A 14,794-nucleotide genomic window follows, 5' to 3' on the forward strand; every position below is an offset into this window, starting at 1 on the left:
GGCAAAGGAGGCTGGACCAGTGGGCACGGCCAAGCGTGGATCTGGGGAGAAGTAGCACCAGGCGACAACCAGCAATCCCTGGGCGCAGGGAGGGCGGCCTGAGCAACTCCAGAAATCACGCAAAGGCCCAGAAGCCACCCTCCGAGGGCAGGTCCCACCGGGTCCACAGGGGCCCCACCCGCAGCAGAGCTTCAAGGACCGGACGGACGGCAGGGTGGGCCTCTCGGGGGACTGTTCCCAGGGGTGCACATGGAGGAAACAGCATCGAACAGGCCTAACTAAGGAAGGCATATTGCATATTTTTAAAGTTTAACAAAAGCAGGGGAGGACGTGGAACTATCTCCTTGTGTTTGCCTGAATCTAGGTGAAGAAACAGGCAAGGCATCAAAGGACCGACAAGGCTGCTCCTCCAGGTGGGTGGGCCCCCAGGAGAGGGAGACTCTGCAACCGGGGCAGATCACAGGGAAACGGGCCAGGGTCTCTTCTCCGGGCGAAGAACGTTCCAAGAGTGAAAACACGAAAAGCCACCAAAGTGCTGCTTTTAAACACTTTAAGTGGGTGAATCATGTGGTACATGAATTACAGCTCAATAAAACTACTATGTATGATTTTTACAAAAAGTACTAACAAGGGCTTCCCTGGTGGCGCAGTGGTTGAGAGTCCGCCTGCCGATGCAGGGGACGCGGGTTCGTGCCCCGGTCCGGGAGGATCCCACATGCCGCGGAGCGGCTGGGCCCGTGAGCCATGGCCGCTGAGCCTGCGCGTCCGGAGCCTGTGCTCCGCAACGGGAGAGGCCGCAAAGGTGAGAGGCCCGCATACCGCAAAAAAAAAAAAAAAAAAAAAAAAAAAAAAGTACTAACAAAAGATATACCAAGAAACATTAAAATGAAATCGTATAAGTTCACCTTGAGGCCAGCGCATCGTCAGATTGAGAGGCACCTGAGCTGCCACCTGGCACAGGGAGCAGGGGGGGATGGGGGAGGGGGCGCGCTCCATGAGGCCTGGTCGCACACAGAGGCCCAAGCACAGCACAGAAGCCAGGAGCCTCCGACGAAACCCGCGGGCCGGCTGCCGAGCGTACCTGCCTCCTCCCGGACCAGCTCCAGCTCCCGGCACGCGCGGCTCTGAAGCAGGGCCCGCTCCTGCGCGTGCCGCCCGGCGAGCTCGGCACGCAGCTCGGCCAGCGCCGCCTCCTTCTCGCGCTGCAGGTGCGCCTGCGTCAGCTCCAGCCGCGCCGTGTGCATGTCGCTCAAGCTCAGGCGCAGCACTTCCAGCTCCAGCTCCTGGAGGACACCAGGTGCAGTGAGATAAGCCAGGCCCAAAAGACAACTACACGACTGCACTGCCCCACTGCCGTGAGGCATGTAGGATCGCCAAGTCACAGAGACAGAAGGTAGAATGGCGCGGCTGGGGGATGTCGCTTAGCGGACAGGGTTTCAGGTTGACAAGATGAGAAGAGTTCTGGAGACGGATGGTGCTGACGGTTGCACAACAGTGTGAATGTACAAACACCAATGAACTGTGCACCTAAAATGGTTACGATGGTAAAATTTATGAGTGCTTTACGATTAAGAAAAAGACTGTGACAAAAAATGGAGGTTGAGGGAAGTATAAATGGAGTCTCAGTAATTAACTATGCAAGAGGAGAGTGAAGGTGTTGATTAAATTTAGACTTGGATAATTTAAGTATGTACGCTGTATTTAATAGCCTCAGCATGAAAAGAATAGAAACTGTATATTATTACTTCAAAATGAACAAAGGGAGAATTTTTTTTAATCCCCTGATAAAAAATAATCCAAAGAAGGCAAAAAAGGAGAAAAGAAAGAAACAAAACAGGCAGGACAAATAGAAAGCCCAAATTAAACGTCTGATGTAAGTACAAGCACGTCAGTGATGACATTAGATATAAGGGAATTCACTGCCCAGTAATTGTGAGAGTCAGTTAAAAATCAACCCTATGCTGCTCACCAGACACACATCTCAAATAAGGATGCAAAGATGCTGAAGGTAAAGGAGAGAGAAGACCAGAACCATGTCTGATCCATTCACACAAAGCTCTAAGTCAGAATCGGCACAGAAGCCAGGAGGGTGCTCACTTCAGGGTGGGCAGCAGGGAGCAGGGTCCAGCACCGCCCTGCCCCTGAACTGTAGAGACCACGTGCTGTTCACGGTGTACTCATCTGTTGGGCTATATCTAAGTTTTGTGTACTTTTCCACAAAGATGCTACAAGTCGCAGTTTAAAACAAGTATGAAATGTGTATTTAAGGCTGGGTTTTACAGACCCCACTAGAGACCATTTCTCCAGGCCCTGCCAGGCCCTCCCTCTGAGCTACATTTCTCCTGCAATAATGCAGACTAAGAACCAAACTTGCTCACTGCCAAAAGTAGTGTGCGCTGAGTCCAGCTAGAATCGAATGTCTAAAATACAGACTCTCAATTATAGCCATTATTTCGTGTTAACTTCTAAGGGAGTATAATCTACAGAACTACTGAATCACTATGCTGTACATCTGAAACTAATACAATGTTGTAAATCAACTATACTTTAATTTAAAAATAAGATAAAATACAGGACTTTCAATATAACACTTCGAAATTGGTCAACATCTAATAAATTTTCTCCCAAATGCTAACAAAAACTGAATGGAGGGCTCCCCTGGTGGCGCAGTGGTTGAGAGTCCGCCTGCCGATGCAGGGGACACAGGTTCGTGCCCCGGTCCGGGCAGATCCCACATGCCGCGGAGCGGCTGGGCCCGTGAGCCATGGCCGCTGAGCCTGCGCGTCCGGAGCCTGTGCTCCGCAACAGGAGAGGCCGCAGCAGTGAGAGGCCCGCGTACCGCTAAAAAAAAAAAAAAAAAAAAAAAAAACTGAATGGATTAAAGAAAAGTAATCAATTCAACACTTATGGAGTCACACCAAGCACTGTGGTAGGAACTGGGACGGTAAGACCAGCACCCAGCCGGCAAGCCCGTCCCCCAGTGTGTCTCGCATGCGGGGCTGCCCACATGGGCATGGGCATCGAGGGCCAGGCCCAGGAGGCACGCTGACCCCACAGGACCCTCAGTGAAGGAAGGGCGACTCTCCCTTCCACGCCCACCACCAAGATCAAAGGTCACAGGAAGAACGCCTCCAGCTTCCTCAGCTGGCTCCGGCCCCACAGCACGGGGAGGCATCCCCAACGGGGACACACCTTAACCGAGAACCCAGGAGAGGCATACCTTCGTCATTACCCCAGGCTGCTCCGGACCGTCGCCTTCCAGCTTCTGCGGCGTCCCTGCTCCACCGGGCTCCTGCAGCTGGAGGGGAAGGGACAGGAGCATCCACAGCAGCTCGAGGGGTAGCCCGCCCCCTCGGCCCCACCCGCCTCCAGGCCCGCCAGTTCCATCTGCACTCTCCTTCTACACAAATCTCAAGCTCTAAACATTTTTCATATAACTTGCTTCCCTAATGACGTTGCTGCCTGATTTTTAACGTATTCTGCTTAAGTTATTTCACCGCGTGCTTAAGTTATTTCACCACGTATTTAACACAATTCACTAAACTTTAGTTGCTCAACACATATTTTCTAAACTCTTAATTTTATATAAATTCAAATATTTCATCTTCAAGATTTTCCTTTAGATAAATCTTTTCCTTAATAATTTGCAGAATAGTATTTTTAGTTTCTTTTTGTAAATCACCTCAAAATTGAGTTTAAAGCTTTCCAATGAATTTTCCCCCAGTAGTTTTGACCCATAAATTTACAAGAATTGGGGCTTTTATCTGCAGGAAGGCTCGGTATGCACGACTTGGCGACTCGCGGGCGGCTTCCACCCCCACGTCCACCTGCACCTCCAGCCCCGACCACACATCACTCTGCCGCTGTCAGGGTGAGCATTAGCATCTGCTGAACCTAACTGCACTCATCACGTTTCTTTTCTGGTCAGTTATAACTGCTTGAGAGGACTGGCATAATTTTATTCCTTCTTACAGGTCTTCCAAAGAACAATGATAAAATTTACTTTTTTTTTTCTAGAGTAAAACATTTTACCTTGCAATTACTACCAGACCCCTGCATTTATCTAAGACACAAAACGGATCTGAGCAACCTTGCTTCTCCCATATCATGATGTTATTTCATCATCCTAAGGATTGTTTTGTCACACTCAATTATTCCCAACCAGGCCAACACCACCTTAAATAATGAGGAAACAGAAGAATGAGGGAACCACCTAGAAGGACGAGGAACAGTGAACTCATCCACCCTCCAGTTTTCTAAGTGACTGGAGAGGCCATCTCAGTAGCCTGCTTTCAACGTGACAATTCAGAGACTTCCCTGATGGTCCAGTGGTTAGGACTCCGAGCTTCCACTGCAGGGGGTGCGGATTCCATCCCTGGCTGGGGAACTAGACTCGCATGCCACAGGGTGTGGCCAAAACAAACAAACAAACAAAAAACATATCTAAGGACAAAGAAAATCAACACTGACGCCACAGAAGAACATTCCTACAAATAACTTCATACCCAAAACTGGAAGATTAGAAGGACACATTCTGAGAAAAAACACAACTGAATAGTCTGGTAACTGTTCAGTAAGTTGACTCTGCAATTAAAGGTCTTTCCACAAAGAAAGCTTCAGTCCCCAAGAGCTCCACCATCTTACACCAGCTCATCCACAGAGCAAAGGACCCTCTCAGCTCATCACGTGAGGCCAACATAACCTCAACACAAAAACCTGACAAGAGAGGAGAATTACAGGTCATTCTCTCGCAGAACACACTTTTTCTAAATCAACTGAGAGGACCATATGACTTTTCTCCTTTAGTCTCTTAAGTGTATCACACTGAGGTTTTTGGAATGTTTGACTAAGCTTGCACTCCGCTAAAATACACTCCACTCCGCACCCACCAAAACTGTTAAAATAGAAAACAAATGTCAACACCAATCACAGATGTTATGGAACAAGGAAAACACTCATATGCCACCACTGAAAATATAAACTGAACAACTGTTTTAAAACACAGCTCAACATACACAAGTTGAACGTATATCTAAATACTGACTCAGATATTAAATACCTAATCACGGCCCCATAGAAATGTGCTCACACAGACACCAAGAGACTTGTATGAGAATGTTCATAGCAAATGCCAATCAACAGCGGAACAGAAAAACCAAGGTACATCCATACAGCAAAATACTATATACAACAACGAAAATGAAAGAACTTATAGCCTTTAACTCCTAAAGGATGCTGGATGAGAAGACCCAGACTCAGGACACGAATACTGGATTATTCTATTTATAAAACACTCAAAACCAGCAAAACTAAACCATTCTTCTAAAACTCAAGGTGCTCCATACACAGAAAGTAACTTGAGATGGATCACAGACTTAAACATAGAAACCAGGCCCTCAAGCCTCAAGAAGACACAACCTCAGGACTAGGGGAGACCTTTTGGACAGGACACAGAAATCACTAACCATAGAAAAAAATGATAAATTCAACACCAAAGTTAAGAATATTTGCTTATCACAAGACACCATTAAGAAAATAACTTAAGCAAGGTAAGCAAGACTAGGAAAAATGTTCACAGTACATATATCTAACAAATAACCTGGGAATGCTAAACAATAAACTTTGGAAAAATAAAGACAAAAACAACTACAGGTTTCCCCCACTACCAAAAATAGAGCATTCCTATGAAAGCTTTCATAAACCAAAATGGCATAAAGGTAAAGAAGCAATTAGATTTCTTCATAAAACTGAAAATCCTCTTTGAATTTCTTTCTGTTAGCAAAAACAGGTACTAATGTAGATCTTTTGTAAAAGTGAAGTGGTGTAAAGTGAGCTTTCGAAAAGTGAGGGATAGCTGTATAAACAAATATTCTATAGTTAGTAAATTTGTGTTTTACTGGCATGAGAAGTAGCAATTCTGAAACTAATTTGTGTGTATTTTAAGATGGAGCAAATAAGTAAAGATACTGTAGATAAGCCTTTTCCCCATTTTCTCACTATGGGAAAAAGGAGCTAAAAATAAGGAGAGGGGAAAAGCTCGAATAAATTCTGTGCTGTTGGACTGGAATTGAAGATATTAGTGTGAATTCATGGTTTTTATTATACCTACAAATAGACAAATAGATACAGATGTGCGTGTATATACGTACATTTATATTTTCTGGTTCTGTCTATTGAAACAGCCTAGAAGCAACCATACCCCGCAAGCAATAAGCACACCTAGCACCCAGATCTTGGATTCTAAAACCATTCTCCACCGAAAGGAACCAGGGCTCCTTGAAGAAATGGCTGGTTTGGGGCTGCAGCAGGAAAGGACAAAATAAGCCTAGAAAAGCTTGGTGCCAGGAATTAAGGCGCCAGAAAATGATGAGGGCATGTTAAAAGGTCACAGATGCCAATTCAGAGGCACTCCCAGGGGCCAAATGTATGTATTTCAGCAACAAAATAAACATTGATATGATGGATTAAAACCCATAATAAAATAAGTATCTAGGAGTCCATACTGATATAAATAATTGAATAAATAAATTGCGGAGAAGCAACAGTCCCTCCTTAGAGTAAAACGCCAATTAACAGATGTAGAAGGAACGATGGAAACAAGGTCGTCACCGGGCAGCACCAGCACGGTAACTGCTGCCGGCGAGCGTCTTCCACAGCAGCTAAACTAACGGCAAGGGTGACGAGAAATGGAGGATTTACAGGGCCTCCAAGCACCTCCACGTCATATACTCGTCAACTACGAAGGGGGAGACAAACACTTCTCTATCAGCAGACATCTGGCAGGCCCCCCAGTAGTGACGCAGCTAACACCACCCCACCTGCGCCTCTTCTCAGGATGCACTCAGCAGCCAGCATCAGCACTTGCACCGTGTTCCTGCCAAAACGCACAGCCTGACTTCAATCAGAAGGAAACATCAAACAAACCCAAACTGACAGGGATCCTACAACATAACCAGCTAGTACTCCACAAGTGTCAGACTTATAAAACACAAAGGAAGACTGAGAAACCGTTCAGATTGGAGGAGACTAAGGTGACAAGGCACTGAAATGCAATACAGAATCCTGGACCAGAAAAATCGGAAAACTTAGAATAAGCTCTATCAATTAGCTCACAGTATTGTTTCAATGTTAACTAAAACTGCTCGTGATTTATACTATGATTGCATAGGTGTCAATATTTCAGGAAGCTAGGTGAGGGAGCTCCAGGAACTCTGTGTTATCTTTTGCAATTTTTTTGTGGGTCTGACATTTTCAAACGAAAAGCTAAAAACCACACAACCTTTAACTTAAAATAAAAAAGACTTGTCTGGGGCTTCCCTGGTGGTGCAGTGGTTGAGACTCCACCTGCCGATGCAGGGGACATGGGTTCGTGCCCCGTCCGGGAAGATCCCGCATGCCACGGAGCGGCTGGGCCCGTGAGCCATGGCCGCTGAGCCTGCGCGTCCGGAGCCTGTGCTCCGCAACAGAGAGGCCACAACAGTGAGAGGCCTGCGTACCGCCAAAAAAAAAAAAAAAAGACTTGTCTGATTTGAAAATAAAAATATGAAATTAATAAATGTTAATTTACATTACGAGCCTTTCTCCTCAAAGAGCCTAAGCAGGAAACATGCAGAGAAAAGCCACTGAGAGTAAGGGCTCAGCACTCTCAACATGGCTTCCATGGACTCAGCTGTGACGAGACAAGCTTGCTGAGAACCCGCAGCTCGACCCCAGAGGAGCAACAAGAGGACGAACATGAACCGAAACTGATATCCAGCCTCAGGTCACTCAGACCACAGGGAGTGCAGGCAGAGGGAGCTGGGCACAGGGTGCTCCAGAGACTCAGGCACCAGAGTTCTAGGCAGCTGCTCCCCGGGCAAAGTCGGAGCGCCATGGCGAAGTCTTCCAATTTTTCAAAAAAAGGAACATTCTATAATACTTTTGTAGGTAGAATATCATAAACTTTATATGCTAGCACCCATTCCTTTTTTTCAATAAGGCAGTCCAGACACAGCGCGACTTTGAGTCAAATTCTGCCCTCAACCACCAGTTTTCAGCTCATTCTAGCAAACATCTGCCCCTGCCCTGCTGCACACAAGTTAGGGGTACTTCCAGTTTAAGTACACACACGAGAGGAGGCCCCAAGGAGACCCACATGCAGGCAACCAGGAGGCCCAGGGAGGCCATGCACCCTCAACACCCAGGTCCACACCCGCCCCTGCAGCTCACAGGGCCTCAAGCAGCAGATAAGACACCATTTCTGTGAGACCTTCAGCCCTGCCCTCCTCACCCCACGTTCGGAAAGAAGGGAAAGGACAAAGACCAACAAGTAGGTGGATTTGACAGTAGGTGAAGGGATATTATGGCTTAAGTGTCCAAAGATACCTGTCGGCGGGCTGATGCACAGCCACACCCGAGGAACCCACACTTGTCAAACTCCCATTACCACACCAAGCACCAGTACTGACCCCTGCCTTCAAACAGTTCACCCCAAATTTCTCAAAATCATGGGATGAAGAAAAAACTTTAAATAGAAGTAAAACCACAAAAATATACGCCCCTTTTGTAAGCTAAAATAAAACCCCGTTTCCCCACTTTTGATAGGCAAAAACAGACCTAACACCACTTTTAGTAAATTACGCTAGCAATAACCAGAAGATAAGCAAAACGTGAAAACACAGAGCCGAGCAAATCTACCTGAGGGACTCCTGCGCCATCAGGGGTGTCGCTGCACGACGTGTTCTTGCCAACGTCCCGGCCTCCCAGGAGTCCGCTGGCCTCGGCCTCAGCTACCGGACTCTCCTCCTGGTCAGGCGCATCGACAGCCGCGCCCTTCCTCTTCGCCGGCGTTTTCTTCGAATGCGCACAGTCACCTTTTGTTTTTCTCTGTCGGAAGTGAGCAAGCTGCGCAAAAACGTAGAGAGGTAGTAGAGACAAAGGTAAGTGAGGAAAAAGTAACAGAACCACAAAGACAGCAAGCTTGTGGGGAACATGAGGCTCGGGGGCTGGCTCAGTCCACACGGCCACACCTGGCCAGACTAACATCAACCAGGCCCCGTCCCAGAAACACCACCTCCATTAACATCTACGATACTGGGAGTTAAAGTCTCAGAATGACACACGAAGAATCTAACGTTAAGGACTGTGAATGATGCCTACAGACAAAGGAAAGCAATAAGGCTGACTGGCAGAACAGCTTTTCCAGCCGCTGAGAGTTTACAGAAAAATTCAAAAATTAAAAAGTACATCTATTTTAAAAACTGACAGCTAAATCAAGGCATGTTTAAGGTTTAAAACTATACAGAAAAGCTAAATTCTCCCTTTTTGCCCCATTTTCCCCCAATCAGGGGAATACATAGCCTAGCCAAAACTTCCTTGCCATAGATTCTGAGACAAGGTACAGAAATAGCAAAAAATTAATTAAGCCAGGTCAATCTAACAGCCTCCTCTATGGAATGAGATGTTCTATTTTTCACGGCGCAGCTTCACCAAAGCGCCAGGGGCCTCCGCAGAATGTCCCCATCGGAAGGCACACCTGGCTCTGCTCAGTCCCACAAATCTGAGGGTTTAGACTGTTCACACACCATCTCCCACTAACACCTTATTCAAAAGGTAGGATAGCTAACGTCAGCTTTTCACAGGAGGACAAGGTCCTTCAAATGACAACTCTGGTCATAAAAGCAAATGCATCAAATGTTTGTCTAAATGATAACAGAAGTGCACAATTTCATGGACATAGGAAAATCACAAAAGGCAATTTAAGTGAGAGAAACCGTCTCTCAAGAACAGACACGGCCTTCAAAACCAGTCCCAGATTCGTTTATTTTGTGCCCAACTCCATCAAACCTAAGCGTCGGTGAGTTCCCTTCCTGTATCACAGACCCAGTCTCTGGCCTGTGGTCACCCAACAAGAGGCATCTGTTTCTTCTCCCAAGGTGAAATCTTCTCATCACCATTAATGCTCCTTCAAGCAACATTTAGGCACATTTGCAAACCATGGTGAGCTCAGGGAAAACGGTGAGTATTAAACTCTGGCTCGCTTCCATCTCCTTCCTATGTGCCAGGCACATGCAAAGGGGAAAAAACACACTACAGCCTCACTGTTCAAACCCCAGTCAGAAGACTGACCTGCACAGGAAGCCTAAGGAGGCCGCTCTGTCCTCTGCCTGTCACCACCTCGCACCACTCACCATGTGTTCTGAGTGTTCCCTTTAATGCAGTGGCCCTGCGGTTTCCTCAAGGGAAGGAACTAGGACGGAACTGAACACCCCTGCTGGCTGATCCATGTGAAATTCCCAATGTCTGACCACGTCTGACCTCAAACAGCAACCTCATAGGGCTCTGCCTAATAGCCGCGGGCACTGCACAGCGGCTCCCCCCGACAGCCGGAATGGGGTGGGCCAGGGCGGCACAGCACAAGCGCCCAGGCTTTCTCCACTGTCTCCAGGGCCCGCGTCTGGTCGGCAAACGGCTCAATCGCCACAACTCGCCCAGAACAGTGAGTACCGGACGGTGCCTACGTGGATAACAAAAGCCCACTCCGGGACCGCACAGAGCTCCCGGGGGCATCCGCAGCGCAGGGACGTGACACCTCCCAGGAGGCTCCGTCCGGGCGTCTGGAGCTCCCAGTCCTGGCGCGGGGAGGGGCCCCGGCAGAGGCCCTCCGCCCTCACTTGCCCAGGACCGTCTACCTGGGCCCCAAGCAGCGAGGAGGCGGCACAGGCGTTTCAGGAGCCCCGACACCAGGGCGTGGGTCGGTGGGAGGCATTCCACAGGGTGAACAAGTCCCGTGCTCGGGAACACCACTCCGAACTTCTATAGCAAAAAGAACTGCAGAATTCCGTGTAAAACGATCTCTGCACGTCGTTTTAATCGGATGGAAGCTGAGCTGAGCACTAGGGGGAGCGCCCGTGTCGCCCAACTGCAGGGAGTCCCGGCCTCCAAGCCCTCCAGGAATCCGGGCGAGGACAGGGAGACGTGCAGGTGACACTAGGTGTGCACAAGAGCGCAGGTGTGGTGACAGCGCCCCTTCTCTAGCAGTTCCCCGGGGGTGGTCGGGGCGGGGGGTGGCGCGGGGTCCCGGAGTGGGGGCGGGGACGCCCGCCTCCCACGGCCCCGCCCCTGCCCGGCGCAAGCGCAACCCCGCCAGTCCCGGCGTACCCCGCGCCCGACGTCTCCGCGAAGCGACGCGCGCCCCCGGCCGTTGATTGGCTGTGGCTACGGCGGGGGCGGGCCCAGGCAAAGGGCGGCGGATTCAAGATGGCGGCGGCCAAGGGGCGGCTTCCAGCCCACTCGGCGGAAAGGGCAAGAGTGCGGCGGTAGAGGCCCCCTCCTGGCCGCGTCCGCTCCTGGCAGGGGGCGGTGGCAGGCACTGGAGCCCGCCCTGTGGGGCCCACACCGGGACAGCGAGGGGAGGAGGCGCTGCCGTTTACCTTCGCTCTCCCGGCCTCCACTTTTCTGCGCCGCTGCTGTTGCTCATCTTCCATCTTACTCCGGGGCTCTTCGCAGGTCGCCGTGAGGTGGCGGGGCCGATGCGGTGCCGCCTTCGCTCTATTTACACTCCCTCCGCATCGCCTGGGCTCACCCTCCCCCCACGACAACTGTCACGCAGACGTGGGCCCGCCCCGCGTTCGGCCCCGCCCCGGGGCGTGCACCCCCGGCCCGCGGCCAATCAGGGTCCGCGGTCCTGCCCTCGCGCACGCGTATTCAGGGCGGTGCCCTCAAGGAGCCGCGGCCCGGCGGAGCTCCGCCCCTGCACCCGTTCCTCCGATTGGCGCACAGACGCTCCGGCCTCTTCGGGCAGGACCATTGAGCGGGGCGCGGCATTCTCGGCGCTCTCTGTGGTTGGTCGGTTTGAAGAGCCTGCGCACGTGGGTCGTCGGGCCCCGCTGGGACTGGCGCGGAGGCCGGTTCGCATTCCCGCGAGGTTGAGGCCGCCCTGGGGCGAGTCTGCACCGGTGTCCAGTTGAGTCAAGCGTCGCGAGCCCCTGGGGACAGCCCAGGAGGCCGGGCCCCACTGCATGCGTGCGCCAGCTCAGGGCTGCCCGTGAAATCGCTCCGGGTTGTGGCCGTGCCCAGGGCTGGCAGGACCCAAACTCTCGTCTCCAGGGGTCCTTTTGGCGACCGGGATGCTGGCCCTGTTCGTGTCACGATCGCAGACAGCCAGCAAAATCACTTGATTTCGTTCCTAGGAGTCCCTCCCTTAGGTCCCGCTGGCGCCTGGACCCACAGAACCGGAGTGCCGGGGGTGGCCAGAGTTAGTGGGAATCGGGGCTGGCACCCCCAACCCACGGAGCCCAGAGCTACAGGGACAAGAAGCCACCGGCGGTGCTGCCACTCCTGGACCCATGGGTTCTTCCCGCTGGGGACACAGTGCCATATCGAGGGCTGTGGTTTAATGCGTCTGTCATGGGTCCACTCTGGCACCTCTGCCATAAAGCAGTGCCCTGCGTCAAAGAGTGTTAGGAGGGACTCCATGCAGTGGGAAACTCTGAGAGAGGGTCAGGCTGAGGCCCTGCGGGCAGGAAAGGCAAACCCACACCCAGAATACAAGTGTATTCCTGTTAGGACAACCCCTGGAACCCCAGCGTGGAAGGGGCTCCATAGGGCCAACTTGCCAAGGGGCCTGTAAGGATGCAATTTTAAATGATACAGTAATTGTACACAGTTGTAGATCACCAGAGGGAGAGAGCTGTTTCAGTGAAAGGCAAAAAGTCTCTTCTCACATGGAAAAGTTTTAAGGCCTTGAAACGTTTGGGTAAATCAATCCAAATATATTGTAAATGGTTATTAAAAAGGAATGTGCTGTACTTCCTGTTCAAATTTCTGTGAAGCTAAAACTGCTCAAAAAGATAGTCTGTTAAAAAATGTTTTTAAAAGAAAGGGAATGTGATGTGGGTTATGAATTCATGGCCCGTGTGGGAACTGGAGTCTCGTGAAATCATTGTTTGTTCCTTAGCTTCAGACTCCACTTAAGCCTGTTTGTCCAGATGAGGAAGCAAGGCGAGGTTTTTATTCCTAGCCCACGGTTTTGATTAACAATCAAATGCTGCTGCAGTTATCAAGCTCATTGGAAGCTGATAAGCTCTGACTGACCCTGATCCAAAGCGTGTTGTTGGCACCTCTTGTTACTGTAGCGTAACTGTGCCTGGGTGAGCATTCCCTCGCGGAGGGTGGGGTGGGGGGATGCTCTCACCAACTGGTGATGGTTACCTAAATGGCGGGGGGGTCACAAACTCAGGAAGAAACACAGGCAACCCCTAAGCAGCTGTGCCTCGGTTTCCCTGTGTGAGACGTGAAGACACCCACAAACTTGCCCCTGCGTCAGATCTGGCTGGGGTGGAGCTGGGTAGGATGACAGTGCTGCAAGCGGCAACCAGAGGAAAGGTGGCATGTCAGGCAGCACTGTGCGGGCTAACTGTGCAGGGGTGTCCAGCAAACACACTGGGTTGCTGTGTTTCCTTCACTCCTGTGCCTTCAGTGCAGTAGCGTCTGTGTGCAGGCCGCGTGCTCCCTGTCTGCTCTCGGACACTGAGTGGCGGTAACTATGCTCCTCCACGAACGTGCTGTAGTGACTTTACTGACACAAGCTCACCTTTCAACCTCAGTGTGAACGTGTGAGTCTAAGCAATCGCAACTTACACAAATCTTCAGGGAGCCCTGGAAATTCAACCACCTCCTGTGTCAGACCATAGCCCTCTGTATGGTGAGTGATGCTTCCAGTCTTGGCTCACAGACATGAGGCGGTGGCCTCCGTAGACCAGGGGTAGGCAGGCAACACTAGCAGACCACAGGCTCGGATTTCCCAAGAGCACTCAGAGACGCAGATCTATGCCTGAATCTCTCAACCTTGACATGTTGCAGTACATCTAAAGCTTTGTGGGGGGCCCATGTGTTTGCCCACACTGCTTTGGCCAGTGGTTTTCAAACTGTGTTCTGAGGAACCCCAGAGTCATTTCCATGGCTATTCTAGATATTCTGTAAATGTTGGATCTTACTCTTAATTTATTTTTAACAATTAAACAGCTGTCCAAATATGTAGATACTCACCTTCAAGGAGGGAAACATAACCGCCCACTCCTTATGTATGGGCTGTGCATAGCTACTTCCTCCTGAAGAAGACAGTGTGGAAAGGGAAAGAAAAATAGTAGCTGTGCAGTGGTGAAACCTGATAGACACACCTCCACGAGGTAACTGAGGTCAACATCCACAGTGTAGGTCATGTTGACGGCACACACCCTGGATGGGATGTGATGAGAAGGGCCTTTTGCCTCTGTGGTCTTCCTCCCAAAAACCCATAACCCCAGTCCAATTGTGGAAAATCATCAAACAAATCCCAATAGTAGAGGGACACCCTACAAAATGCCAGATACAGTAGGTATTGATACAATATAAAACAAAACACGATAGTACTCCTCAAAACTGCCCCTCCTGGGAAGCACTGAAGTGAAGCATCATTTAGAAAAGTCTTCCCTTGATGGGCACACCCCCTCCCCTCCCCTCACGCCCCCTCCCCATGCCAGCCCTGTGGACATGCCCTCTCCCGGACGGGTGGGTCACCCACCGACGGTCCCCCTCCCAGGTGCCCCTGCCCCTCTCTGGGCATGGGTCCCGGCTGGGCAGTCCCCCGGCTGGAATCACATCCACCCTGAGGGGTGGTGCCTCGGGGTGGCCCCATGTCCTCTGGGGTGAGCCCACCTTAAGCTCCCACCCAGAAGCCCCCAGGCACCTCATTGGCCAGCTCCCTGGTGCCACGCAGAGTTTCCTGAAGTCTGCAGGGAGGTGGTGTTCGCACCCTGTCTTCCAGTGTTCTGGC

General features: G+C 50.6%; 1 protein-coding gene across 5 annotated transcripts in view; it reads right to left on the reverse strand.

Moving 5' to 3' along the window:
• The window catches only part of PCNT (pericentrin), a 105,559-nt gene extending 93,951 nt beyond the window's left edge, over window positions 1-11,608 (reverse strand). For all 5 annotated transcript variants that reach the window (XM_060100305.1, XM_060100301.1, XM_060100303.1 and 2 more), the window contains exons 1-4: window positions 11,412-11,608; window positions 8,677-8,883; window positions 3,221-3,298; window positions 1,082-1,283 (exon numbers count right to left, since the gene is read on the reverse strand). In XM_060100305.1, coding sequence (XP_059956288.1) covers window positions 1,082-1,283; window positions 3,221-3,298; window positions 8,677-8,883; window positions 11,412-11,465 — 541 coding nt within the window. In that variant the 5' untranslated portion in view covers window positions 11,466-11,608. The remainder of the gene's footprint in view (window positions 1-1,081; window positions 1,284-3,220; window positions 3,299-8,676; window positions 8,884-11,411) is intronic.
• Between the last annotated feature and the right edge of the window lie 3,186 nt (window positions 11,609-14,794).

The sequence above is a fragment of the Mesoplodon densirostris genome, chromosome 5 (assembly GCF_025265405.1).
Source record: "Mesoplodon densirostris isolate mMesDen1 chromosome 5, mMesDen1 primary haplotype, whole genome shotgun sequence".
Lineage (NCBI taxonomy): Eukaryota > Metazoa > Chordata > Mammalia > Artiodactyla > Ziphiidae > Mesoplodon > Mesoplodon densirostris.